Raw genomic sequence first — 13,168 nt, 5'->3', positions numbered from 1 at the left:
ACACCTGCTGACACCCTGCCTCCCCTAATATACCATGTTGGATACGGAAGGCACTGATCAATTCAATGGAGGGAAACCCAGCCTTGGGAATGGAAGATAAGAAGGTAGTGGAGAGGTCACCTACAGACGTAGCCCTGAACTGTGGTCACAGCTGTAGTTTGCGTTTGGCCTTAAGTGATGTCATGTGCAGTAGCCAAGCAAATCCTCAAAGGATCTCACATCTCAGAGAACTCGGTCAGTGACAGGTATGCGAAAGTGCAGCCTAACTAACCGACTGAACTGGATTTCTTTTGGGCAACAGATGGTCCCATGCATCAAGCATATCCATCTCTGATACAGAAAGGCTGGTGAGTGGTTAAAACCAATCACAGGCCTGGAGGAGTTGCACGCGTGATGGGTGTACAGGAAATGTTCACTAGGCTCTCAACCAGGCTGATGGCTCTGAATCTCTGGAGAAAAGCAGATGTCAGTACTTGTCTTTGCCAACTTTCAAATTAATCACCTGCCTGTAATTTGGAGGGGCTGCACAAATGCTGGGTCCCTGCAGGGCACGAATCAATAACAGCTCATCTGTCTTTGCAGCATCTTTGTTGTTCTGGTCAAGTTTAAAGGTTGTATGTGTTCTTTTGCACACAAGCCTGATTGGTATTAGAATCTTCTAAATGTACTGTACCCAGGGACAGATTAATATCACGCTGGATCTTTGCAAACTCCTCCGAGCAGAATGTAAAAAACGGTTTTGGTAGAAGGTCGTGAGTTCAGTAATGAAATGGCACACCTGTCCATGGCATATTTTGAATCTGCCTGTCCATTCCCCTGCCTTCTTCTAAGGGCATTCCTGCTGTTCCTTCTCTTTCTCAGTATGTGTGGTGCCCATTCTCCCTCCTCCCTTCTAGTTTCTGCCCTGGTCCTCCAGGTGGGATGGGGATATTCTTGGGGATTCCACCAGCAGCCCTCCCATCTCCCCCTTGGCCGCAGTGAGTGGTTCAGTGATGGGCCTGTGACCTAATAACCCAGGATAAAGAAACACAACCCGGGGTGCTTTTGTTGGACCCTTTGGCAGATAGAAACCATTTTCTGTGAGGTCACTTAGATGGTGGAAGATAAGCCTGGAACAGGAAGAAAATGAGGCCAACACAAAGGAAGGACAATCCAAGAGCTGGGAGAAGTCCGATGATGGATAAACTAATTTGGATATGCAGTGAGCCTCTCCTAGGCCGGTTAGCTACTTGAGCCGATAACTCCATCACTACCATCCCTTCCCTTTCTTCTTCTTTTTTTGCGACTTTGTGTGAGTTTCTGCCATTTGTAACTGAAAGTTTTGATTCATGTCATTGGGAAGGCAAGAGACTTTGAATTTATCTCCCAACCGCAGTGACATCCCACACGTCTCTCCTGGGATAATCCCCAAAAGGACACTTACCCTGCGCCCGAACTCTTCTCCTTGCTTCACTTCCCGAGGGTAGCCGTCGATCAGGAAGCCCGTGGTGTGGCCCAGGCTGGCCACCATGGCCTCCCGAAGCAGCTCCAGAAGGATGCCCTGCAGCGGAGGGAGGGACGGGGTCAGGACTGAGCTCCTCCCAGAGCAACGCCTGCAGGGTCTGAGGGCTCCTCTGTCAGCCCAGCCCAGAGGGAGGGTGGGTCAGAAAGGATTAACAACGGACAGAAATATGCTGTTTCTCATCAACTCTAAGCCTCATTCTCTCCCTGACACACATTTTAATGTCTTTGAAATGGGTAGGTATCTTACAATCAGTGCTGGGCATAATTTAATTGTTAGCGTTTTTTTCTTACTGGTATATTTTTACTGGTTATATTTTACTGGGGTGTCTTAAAATAATGGCATCTTAGATGAGATAAAATATAGTGGCCACATTTCACATGGCAGCACCCCATAAATTAGGCAGAAGGGCAGTTTAAAACTAGGCAAAACATACTGTTGATTTTTACCAGCAAAGGTATTAGATTTGACAGCCAGTAACTTGAGAAGATTTTAGGTAGCTATGAAGTAGCATTTTCTAGCAACAGCACTTTCTCTGTTAGAAACGTAGATAGGACCTGTGCCTATGGCAAGTAAAGGAGGAGAGATGTACGGAAGCTTGGGAAGGGACGCAGGAGCAATGCCCCCAGCCTGTTCCCTGGCTCCCCAGCTCCCCCGGCTTTGGGCAGGGTCTCGGAGAATGCAGGCACCACAGGGTGGTCAGAAACTATCCCTAGATAATGGGAAATTAACTCCTTGTGAAGTTGACATACTAGTGAGGAAGACAGATAATAGATGAACAAATAAGTAACAGTCAGCTAGAGAGAACCACTGGGGACAAAATTAAAGCAGGGCTAAGAGATACGGGTGGTGAGGGAGGCCTCTTTGATAAATTGCCACATTAAAGTAGGGATCTGGGTGAAGTAAAGGAGCATCTATGTGCATATGTTAAGGAAAAGCACACAGGCTGAGGACATAGCAGGTGCAAAGGCCCTGAGGCAGGCACAGCCTGGCCTGTGGGAGGAACGGTGGCTGGTGGGTGTGAGCAAGGCGAGTGGTGGGAACAGAGCCAGGGGAAGGACTCTGGATTTTATTTTAATTGTGGCGGGGAGCCACCTGAAGATGCTGGGAAGGGAATAATACAATTTGATAAACACTTTCAAGAAATCATTCTGTTTGCTGTGAAGAGAGTGAACTGTAGGGAGGAGTGGCCACAAGGAAGCCAGCTAAGAGGCAATTGCAGCGGTTTGTTGTTTTCGACGAGAGCCATTCTGTCTTCCTGGCAATGCAGCTGGCCAAGGAGGAGCATAAAGCTCCGTGAGCTCAGGCCCAGTTACAGACCCTGGGACTTGGCGTGGGAGGAATTAATGGTTTTTGACACCCATGGCATCCAGCTTCTCAGAAATAGATGGCGACTTGAAAAAACACATATAAACAACAATACGTAAAAGAGATACATATTCTTAAACTACACAAGGAAGATACCAAAGTTCAAGACAATGCTATCATACCTCCCACATTAATGGAAACTTTATTTTCTCTTTTACAGAGGGTTGTATTCCTAGGTTTTGCTGTACCATGCTTCATCTCTGCTTTACATATTTCAGTTCTAAAGTGGGACCAGTTTGGGGGAAAAGGTGAGACAAGGAGCTGGCAGGGCAACAAGACAGAAGGAACCCGGGCCTGGACAACATGCATCTCCTGCCTGCCTCTGCCGGCTCCGCAGAGAGAACTCGAATACAGCCCTTGTCCTTTTGGGCTCCTCTGTTCCAGCAGCTTAGACTAAAGGCAACACCCCATAATATCCCCCCAGCCGGGGAGGCAGCTGTTGCTTACGGAGGGCACCAGGTCTCCACGTTCCATGGTGTCTCTGATCAATTTGCTTCTTTCCGAGTCTGATGACAGCTCGTGACGCAGGAGCTCACCAGTGGAGAGGTGTGTGAATCTGTATTTTTCCACCAGCTTTGCACACTGCGTGCCTTTGCCAGAGCCCGGGCCACCTGGAAAGAAGTCACGCATCAGACATGCATCCCATGTCTGGTGCCTCAGATCTTTTTAAAAAAGATTTTTTAGTTGATATTTTGAGAGAGAAGAAGGGAAAGGAAGAGGGAGAGGAAGAAGAAAGGAGAGAGAGAAACATGGATGTGAGAGTGAAACATTGACTTGGCTGCCTCCTGCACACCCGTGCCCGGGGATTGAACCTGAAACCCGAATTGAATGGGCAACGTTTCTGTGCACAGGAGGACACCCAACCAACCGAGCCACACCGGCCAGGGCTCATTTTTGACTGTACTCACCATGGTGGACAAGCCTCAGTGCTTCATTCACTGAGCATACACTGAGCACTGTGATTTACCAGGAGCTGTGTGGGGCGATGTGGACACATGGAGAATGGGCTACAGTCCTTGCCCTCAAAGAGCTTACTGCCCAAGGAGGGCGCAGGCATCACAGACAAACCACAGGCAGTGAGTGCAGTGGCCGGTGGTCCGGTGGGAGGAGCTCAGGCCGGGCGTCTCAGGGGAGGGGAGAGGGGTGCCCTTTGGGTAGAGATGCAAGTCAGACAAGTTTCCTGGGGAACCGATCTGCTCATGTGACAGCACCGCCACGGTGTCTAATACAGAGAGATGCTCAACAAATGCTAGCTCTTCATTTAAAAATAAATTGCTCTCCTTTTCAACTGCCAACTTACAGACGACTTACAAGCAGAGTACAGAAAGCTTTCTGAAACATCTGGGCATAAGTTGCCCACCTGATGCCTCACACTACAGGACACTTCGTGTCATTTCTTTTGAAAAAGGAGCCAAGCACAGGCTTCTCATAGCTACATCTTCAGACCCCACTCAAATGTCAGTGGAATTATCTCAATTGTCCCAACAGTGTCTTTGGAAGCCAATGGATCAAGTTCTAAGTCTGGTGTTGCCTTTAGTTGTCATGTCTTTCTGGTGTCCTATAGGATAGAACAGTTCCTTTGTGTTTCCTCGACACTTAAAAAAAATATTATATATATTGATTTCAGAGAGGAAAGGAGAGGGAGAGAGAAACATCAATGATGAGAGAGAATCACTGATTGGCTGCCTCCTTCATGCCACCCACCGGGGATTGCCCGCATCCTGGGCGTGTGCCTGGACTGGGAATTGAATGGTGAACTCCTAGTTCAAAGGTCGACACTCAACAACGGAGCCACGCTGGCTGGGCTCCTCAACACTTTTTAAAAAAATTAAATTTATTGGGGTGACATTGGTCAACATGAACATATAGGTTTTAGGTGTGGGTTTCTATAAGATCTGTATATCGCACCATGTGCTCTCTACCCAAAGTCAAATCTCCTGTCACTATATATCCTTGACACTTTGAAGATTATAAAGTTCCTTTGTAATGTCCCTCGATGTGATTTTCTGCTGTTTTCTAGTTATTGTTATTAATTCTGGGTATCTGCCAGGTTCCTTTGATGAGCATTACACCTTCAACTCGTTCCCTTGCCTCCCCAATGGCAACTAGTTGCTAAGTTGTAGGATGTTACATCTGAAAGTAATAATAGCTAACCGTGGCCTAGAGCTTACTGTGCCAGTCACTGCTCTAAGCATTTTATGTGCATCGATTTGAAACAGCCTTAAGCATCAGGCGCTGTTCTTATCCCCATTTTACAGATGGGGAAGCAGAGACATAGTGAAGGTAACTCAACTGCCTCAGGCCGGTAAGTAGCAGGTCTAGGATTGAAGCCCGGACTCTGGCTCTCCAGGGTGTTCTTCCTCTCCTCCCCGCTGGAGCTCAGGTGCTCAGCCTCACAGCACACCTGCTAGCAGGATGATTCGCCTGAAAAGCATGTCACTTCCCAGCTCCATAGAATTGAATGGCTTCCCAGTCCCCGCAGCATAGAATCTGAACTCCGTAGAGGGACATTCAACCAGCCAGACTCTGGTTGCATTAACCTCTCCAACTTTTTTCTCATTTCTTACCCTTGTCCAATGCTGTCATGTCCCACCACCTACTGTCCCTTCAATAAGATGCGCTTTTCCAGGCCACTGTGCTTTTGCGCTTCGAGGTCCTCAGCCTGGAAGGTCATCCCTTCTGCCATAAATCAGCCCTCTGACCCTTGCCACTGGTAAAGTGACTGGTTTACATAGCACTTGGGTGCCCTGGGCCTGGCTTACACTTGGTCTCCAGGTTCCCCACTAGCACAGCACCTTGCACACAGTAGGTGCTCCATTACACCTGATGAATCCAGGTTTTCTTGGTAAAGAGAATATTGAACATTAACATGCAAAGCACGATTGATATTTTCATATGGCAGTGAGGATTTATGGCTCATCTCCAGCTTTCCGGGCCCTCTCTTCACATCCAAAGCTCTTGCTTGGGATATTTGGCAACTTCCCTTTTGAGGGACAACATCAGTTATTGTTTCTCCTCAGTAGAAGGGCCTCTCATTCCCTCCCCGTGGCCTTGGTGGAAATAAAGGAAAGGCCACGTTTTCTATCATCTGCTCATCCACACAGCTGCCTAAGCCATGTGGGGAGGGTTTAGATCCCTCCGTGTGGTCATGGGTGGGCTAGATGTCACGGGGAAACAGCGATGACAGAGGCTGGCCACTTAGGACCAGGTGCTTGCCAGCTAATGCTGTTTGCTCCAAGCACTATGGCTCCCGTCTGCTGAGATAATAGAAACAAGAGAAGGCCACTCAGAGAAGAAGAGCTTCCAGATAAATGAGTAAGGGGAACACGGGGCTGAGCTCCTGACCGATTTACCTAGAAACTCCTTTCCTGGGATGGCTGGAAGCCAGTCATGTGGAAAAGATATTTTCGAACTCGGCTTACCAGGCCAAAATGCCGCGTTCCAGTTATTTTTTCTCTTTCAGCGTCCTGCTAATACAGCTATTATAGTTTTAGTCCTCTAAAATGTTATTTAACAAATCTCAACAGAAAAACAATTAAAAATCTTCAGCTCAAATTAACAACAGCTGGGTGTTAAACACCAGCTGGTACCCTTAGGAACCTCTTGTGGGAGCAGCAGCTGCAAATTCTTAGCATTCTTTGGCCAAATGGTGCAGGCACCGTGGAGTTGTAAGTAATCTACACAATGCCGTGATTCTTCCCGTGGCTCCTAACTGGAAAACAAAGTGATTTTCATCACTGCGGTATGGCCCAACAACTGCTAGTAGGAATATGAGTTTTCATACACTGTCACTTGCATGCCTTCGAGGCTTTAACTTATGATCCTGTATAATAAAAGGGTAATATGCAAATCAACTGAATGGTGAAATGACCAGTCGCTATGACACGCACTGACCACCAGAGGGCAGACGCTCAACACAGGAGCTGCCTGCTGGTGGTCAGTGTGCTCCCACAGGGGGAGCACCGCTCAACCCGAAGCCGGGCTAACAGCTGGCAAGCGCAGTGGTGGTGGTGGGAGCCTTTCCCGCCTCCACGGCAGCACTAAGGATGTCCGACTGATAGCTTAGGCCATCTCCTAAGCTATCAGTCGGACATCCCCTTAGGGCTCCTGGACTGCTAAAGGGTGCAGGCCAGGCTGAGCGCCACCTCATCACGAGTGCACAAATGTTGTGCACCGGGCCTCTATTTTTAAAATAAAAACCAATGGGGCCTTGATATTCTTCCAGGATAATTGGTTGCATGGGAAAAAATGTTTGAGGTGCCACATATCATGATGAGCAGTCTGTGTCTTCTGGTGACAAGATAATCGATAGCAGATGAGGGGCTGTCACACTGATGTCATTTCACTGGTTTTCAGGGTATCATTTCATTGCTCAAGGCTTAACCCCTAAAGCAAACCTATACTCAATACAGCATCCTGTGACCCACAGAGTGTGGAATATGAGATTCCATTTTAAAGGGGTCTGTCAACACTTCCAAAAAAAAAAGTGAAAAATCTTTATTGTCAACCTCCAGTGTAATTTAACATTTTTGTCAGGGGAGGCCAAAGGTGCTATATTGTGAGAGGGAAAATACTGTCAACTCCCACTTCACAGCTGAGCGTATTATTTCCCCCTAAGGTTCCCTCAGCACTGCACCAACAAAGGAAAGAAGGAAGGAAGGGAGGGAGGAAGGAAGGGAGGGAGGGAAGGAGAAAGGGAGGGAAGTGAGGAAGCAAGAAAGGAAGGAGGGAGGGAGGAAGGGATGGAGGGTGGGAGGGAGGGATAGAGGGTGGGAGGGAGGAAGGGAGGGAAGGGCCATGTCTGTATCCTCACTCAAGCATTCTCGAGGAACTGAAACCAGCGGCCTCACCTCGCCTGCCCACCCGAGCCCGTTTCCAGGGTGCTTTGTATTTACTGGAGTAACTCTTTCTTAGGAGCCGGCTCCTGGGTTCATTAGCTGGGCCCCACAAGAGAAGACCTCCCGCTCCTAGGCAACTGTTGCAGGGTGCTTGGCCTCAGGGTAAAGCGGGTGAAACGGCAAGGCTGGGGTGTTCCAGGACTCTCTGTGCTCACAAAGCGAGCCCAAACAAATAGCAATGTCAGGCAGGTCAGCAGCTAAGCCCCGATCCAAACAAATGCATGTATGTAGGTTTCTGTTATGTTTTGATTTTTGAAGATTTTAAATAGTAATGGCAGAGAGCAGGTTACAATGTCCTCTGTGGACATTTTATTGTATCTTATTAGCTGTAGGATGCAACCTGGAATTAAGCATGAGGCCTAGTAATACAGCTCTTCATGTGACAAACATGTTGGGCAGCGAGTATACTAGTAGGTCAGACACTGTGCTGAGTGCTGGGAATAAACAGACTCAGGGGTGCTGTGTTTTCCATCAGAGAACTCACCGTCTAATGGGAAGGTGACAGGTGAACCCAGTGTCACAGAGTGTGATAAGGCTGTGATACTACTGTAGGAGCCCCGGGAGAGACTCCGCGCCCAGGCAGGGGAAGGGTGGTTGATGAGCATGCACAAGGACCTTTGCCAACACAGGGAAAATGTGGAAGAGAAGGGGATAAGACTGAGCTTGGTATATTCAGTAAAGGGTTGTGGAACCTGGCAGAGTCCCTCAGAGAATGGCTGGAGGGAAGGAGTAAGACATAATGGTGTCACTAGAAAGGGACTGGGACCGAGGTGGGTCTGCCCAGCATAGTCTGGAATGTGTGGGTTCTTGACTTTGTGCAGGGAAGTTTTCATAATACGAGTTCAGGTGATTTTGAGAGTAGGTTTATTAACGCTGGGACAGTGAAACAAAGTAAGGGCTTAAGATAGAAGTGGCAAGATCACTGTAACAGGAGTGAGTTAAGGCTGGGCTGCCTAGACCCAGGAAAGGAAGTCACAGTCATAGAAGTGAGCCATGTTGGGCTTCATGGACTCAGGAAACAGGTTACAGAGGCAAAAGGAGAGGCTTGGGAGACAGGTTCAGAGGGTTAGCTCTGGATGAGCTGCTGCTGTCTGCTGCTCCCCTGGTTGCAAGTCTCATGGGAACCTTTAGAGCTCAGGAGAAAGAAAGCAAAGATACACTCCTGAGGAAAGGAGAGAGGGCGTGGGCATGCTCAAGGGGGTTGTGTGCACTGGCATCCTTTGTCTTAAAGGTTTTTTATCTGTTTTCTAAAGGTAGGAGTTTTAGGGGAGGTTTCAGGGGAGGGTCTCAACAGACTATTCAACAACTTTCTGGCTGTGTCCTTTGATATGCTTATGCATCAGGATGAGCATATATATAGGGGAGTTTGGGATCATTCTCTGGTCAGTTTCACTGTTTTACTTTTATCTTGGATTTGTCTGGTTCTAATTGGGTTTTTGTTACTTGTTCCCCTGACTTCATCCATTCTGGGGTTTGGTTGCACCAATGGCATCAACTGGATCTCTGTTATCTATTTCCCTGACTAGGGTGTCTAAGCTACTCACGCTCTAATTGGGGAGGAGAGGGGTAAGTATCCTTGGTTAGGGGAGATGCGATCTTGTGATTTATTAGCTGGCTAGGTCTTTGTTTACTATCTGTCTCTGTTTCCTCATTCCACTTGTCAAGGAATTTCCTAGCTTCTTACTAACCTGCCTCCGTGGGAAATGCACAGGACAGATGGATCTAGCAACAAACCCTGGCTCTGACACTTGTTAATCATGTGGCTATGGATGAGTCTTTTATTTTCTCTGAGCTTTAGTTTTCTCGTCTGTAAAATGGGTGGAGGGAGCAAGCACCAACTCTTTGCCACTTTATACACTTGCCTCTTGCCTCTCCTTCATCCTCATCTCCCATACCCAACCAGTTGCTAAGCAACTTTGAAAAGTTGAGTCTACATTTGAAAAGTCTCTGAAATCTGTCCCTTTGTCCCAAATCTCATTGAAAATTTCCCTTGTTCTATCTCTTTTCCAAGAAATTGGTACTTGATAAATGAGAGGAAGTTACTCAGGCCTCTAACTCTTCCTGAGTTACATCTGTAGGCTGTCATCCAGCATATCGTGGTTTGAAAGAAATATAATCTAACAATAAGTCTGGGGACTAGCCATCACTTCAAGATGTCCAGACCACTTACAGGTAAGATATATATGTGTGTACGTGCGTGTGTGTACCTGCAAACATATGTATCTGGTTTAGAAAACTCAAAGTTTCCTATAAGGCACAGCATTCTCTGGGTTCTGATTGCTGTCAGCTAAGCTCTCCAGGCCTTCATTCCCACCTCACCCCAGCCTCAGCATTCTTTAAACCTCTTCAGCACCAATGACCATCACTGACACAACTTTAGCTCCCTATTGATTTGGCTGAACATGAGTGTTCATCATCACGCCCGTCTATCCTCTCTCTCTGTTCACATCTTCTTCCCCCTCTCTCTTTTTCCTTGACCTCACTTCTTTTCAACTGTTCTCTGTTCTCTGTGCCCTCACTGTGGTCCACGTCCTTTGGGTTCCACTTACTTCCCTGTCCAGCTGGACACAAGGCCTTTCCTAGTAACTTTGAATCCTTTGCTCCCTTTGAATTATATTGTGCTTCCCCGAGAACCATAAGACGGCTCTCTCTGCCCAACCCACCATTTACTTTATATGCATCTACTCTGGGTTGCTAAGAATTCCTTGAGCAAGTCAGAAAATCAGGCCAACTGGGTCATACTACCTAATTTCATTATAGCTTTTAATGCTTCTTGGCAAATATATCTCTCTTTTGCTGATACTAAATTGGATGTCCATGGATGGATTCTAATACATTTCCCCATTGTCCTATTGTCCTTAAATACTCATAGTCTTATTCCTCTCACTCTTACACATTTTTAGTCTTCCTATTCACTAAGAAGGTGAAGATGATCTCTTTCCTCAACATTTCCAACATATATGTTTCTTCTATTCCTTCTTTCTCCTATTTGGAAGACTTTATACAACTATTCAGCCTAAGGCCAACTTCTCTGCTTTGGCTCTTGTAGCATTTTCATTCATAGCACTTTTCACAGTATATAATAATAATGTGATATATATATATATATATATATATATATATATATATATACACTATACGGAGATGGGGTGAAGATGGAGATTGAGTCAGGATGGATATATATATATATATATATATATATATATATATATATATATATATTCAGCAGGCTGTTGGTAGGAATTGACTGTCTCTGACTGGAAAAAGTGAAGAAAAATAGACCTTTATCCTCAGACAGTATCTCTATTAGTCTGAAATGTATTGCTGCTCCAGGTTATTTGATGAGAGGATGAAACAGTCCTTTTACTCTTGCAAGCTACCCCCTAACCTCATCACTCTCTGAAATTGATTTTTTTAAGTTCAACAGTGATTGCATAATTGTCACATTATTTAATGACCTTCTTCTAGTCTTTTCCATCTTTGATTCTTTAGTAGCATTTAACACCATCTGACACCATAGACATCTTGAAATTCTCTCTTCCCCTGGCTGCCAGGACACACGGTTTAACTACATTCTCTTCCTTCCTTTGCCAGGGTGAAGCACACAGAGTAGAAACGGCTTTATGTTGGGATCCCCACAGAACCTTGCATAGTGCCACAGGCAATGCCGAGGAGCTGTGTGGCCCCACAAAAACGAAATGACAACTCTATTCCCTTTTACATAAGAGGAACACTGGACCAAAGGACTCGAGTTCCAGGTTCACATCTCAGACCTTTATCTGGTTAGATAACTTTGATCTAATTACTTGTCCTCTCTGAGCTTCAACCTCTTCAATTACAAAATAGGGATGATTCTAATGCCTATTTGTTGTGAGGACAAAATGAGGTAATACATGTGAGTTGCTTTACAGTAGCTGGCATAGTGTAACACTCAATAAGCATCATGATGATTATTTGTTAAATAAGGCAGCCAGTGTTAGTGAGGCTTAACTATCCTTCAACTCTGAAATTGGAATCTATAACTTTGCTTCTATAAAGATTAGACACAGCATTTTATATTGTGACACTATTTTAACATCTTTAAGGATGGTTGGTCTTCACAGTGATAGCTTGTGGAGGTATCAAATATCTTTTGCAAATCAAACAATCCTATTTTTAGATAGTCCTCAGAGTTATTTTAAAAAAATCCATCAGATTTCTAACCCTTGAAATATTTCTTTCTCTCTAAATGAAAATGGGTGCCAAGGATGGGTTCAGGATTTCATGATTAAATGATTCCTTCCAGAGGAAACCTATTAGGCCATCAGATCATGAGCTGATTGAGCCCTAGGAATGATCCTCATCCACGGTGGGCCCATGAGTCAGTCTCTTTAAACATTCTCTCTGGGGAGAGCTGCATCTCCATGCCAAGTTTCAGCAGGCTGTTGCTAGGAATTGACTGTCGCTGACTGGAAAAAGTGAAGAAAAATAGACCTTTATCCTCAGACAGTATCTCTATTAGTCTGAAATGTATTGCTGCTTCAGGTTATTTGATGATAGGATGAAATAGTCCAGTGATAGGGTCAGCTGAAGGTTATATGAAAGAACTTTATATGGGACTGGAAACTTCTTGATGGCAGGGCCTGTGTCCTATTTATCAATGCCTGATGTATGGTGGGCACGTAATAGTAGATAATGAATGAATGAATGAATGAATGATGAACAATCTGGGAGCTTCAGGGAGGTAGCCCTATACATGACATTAGAAACGAGGAGACTTTGTTTCTGCATCATTCCTGCACTGGACTAGCTGAGTGATCTTGAGAGAGTCACCTTGTTTCTTTGGTTGTATCTGAATTGAAGAGTCTGGAATAAATTAGGGATTTCTTGTGTTATTTTGTATACTTTTCCTAAATATTCCAGCTTCCCTTCCATAGTGCTCCTTTCTGAGGAAAGATTATTCATTCCCATGATTTTGAACTTGATTTCACAAGTGACTTGCTTTGGCTAATAAAATGTGGGCAGAGGTAGATATGTATCATATGTAGGCAGAGGTTTTTTGTTTTGTTTGTTTTTTGCTAGTATAAGGTTTTCCAAGTATCTTTTCTCTTTGCCATGATACTGGCAATGACTTAGATAGTAGGGACTCAATCAGTATGGTCATCAGAGTGAAGGCCAGTCAACTGTCGATGAACCCGTAGCATTAATTCAGAGTAAGAACATGAAGAGGAGGAGGAGGGAGAGGAGGAAACGGAAGAAGAAACATCTTTGTTGTCCTACACCACAGAGATTTTTAGGAAGGCTTACTTGTTACTACAGTAGAACTTAACTTCTTTTGACTGATACTCTCCCCAAACTGTCTGTGTATCAGAATCACCTGGGGTATTAAAAACATTCCTGAGTCAGTCAATCTGTGAACCTT

The 13,168-nt window shown here is 45.5% G+C and overlaps 1 protein-coding gene across 2 annotated transcripts in view; it reads right to left on the bottom strand.

Moving 5' to 3' along the window:
• Window positions 1-13,168, bottom strand: part of AK5 (adenylate kinase 5) — a 189,644-nt gene that overhangs the window by 14,622 nt on the left and 161,854 nt on the right. For both annotated transcript variants that reach the window (XM_070405402.1, XM_070405403.1), the window contains exons 11-12: window positions 3,317-3,480; window positions 1,424-1,540 (exon numbers count right to left, since the gene is read on the bottom strand). In XM_070405402.1, the coding sequence (XP_070261503.1) occupies window positions 1,424-1,540; window positions 3,317-3,480 (281 nt within the window). The remainder of the gene's footprint in view (window positions 1-1,423; window positions 1,541-3,316; window positions 3,481-13,168) is intronic.

This window comes from Myotis yumanensis, unplaced genomic scaffold, assembly GCF_028538775.1.
Source record: "Myotis yumanensis isolate MYYU_CA2020_CCGP unplaced genomic scaffold, mMyoYum1.0.hap1 SCAF_2, whole genome shotgun sequence".
NCBI lineage: Eukaryota > Metazoa > Chordata > Mammalia > Chiroptera > Vespertilionidae > Myotis > Myotis yumanensis.
The sequence above is the reverse complement of the archived record's forward strand: the minus strand, read 5'-3'. Positions and strand labels throughout refer to the sequence as shown.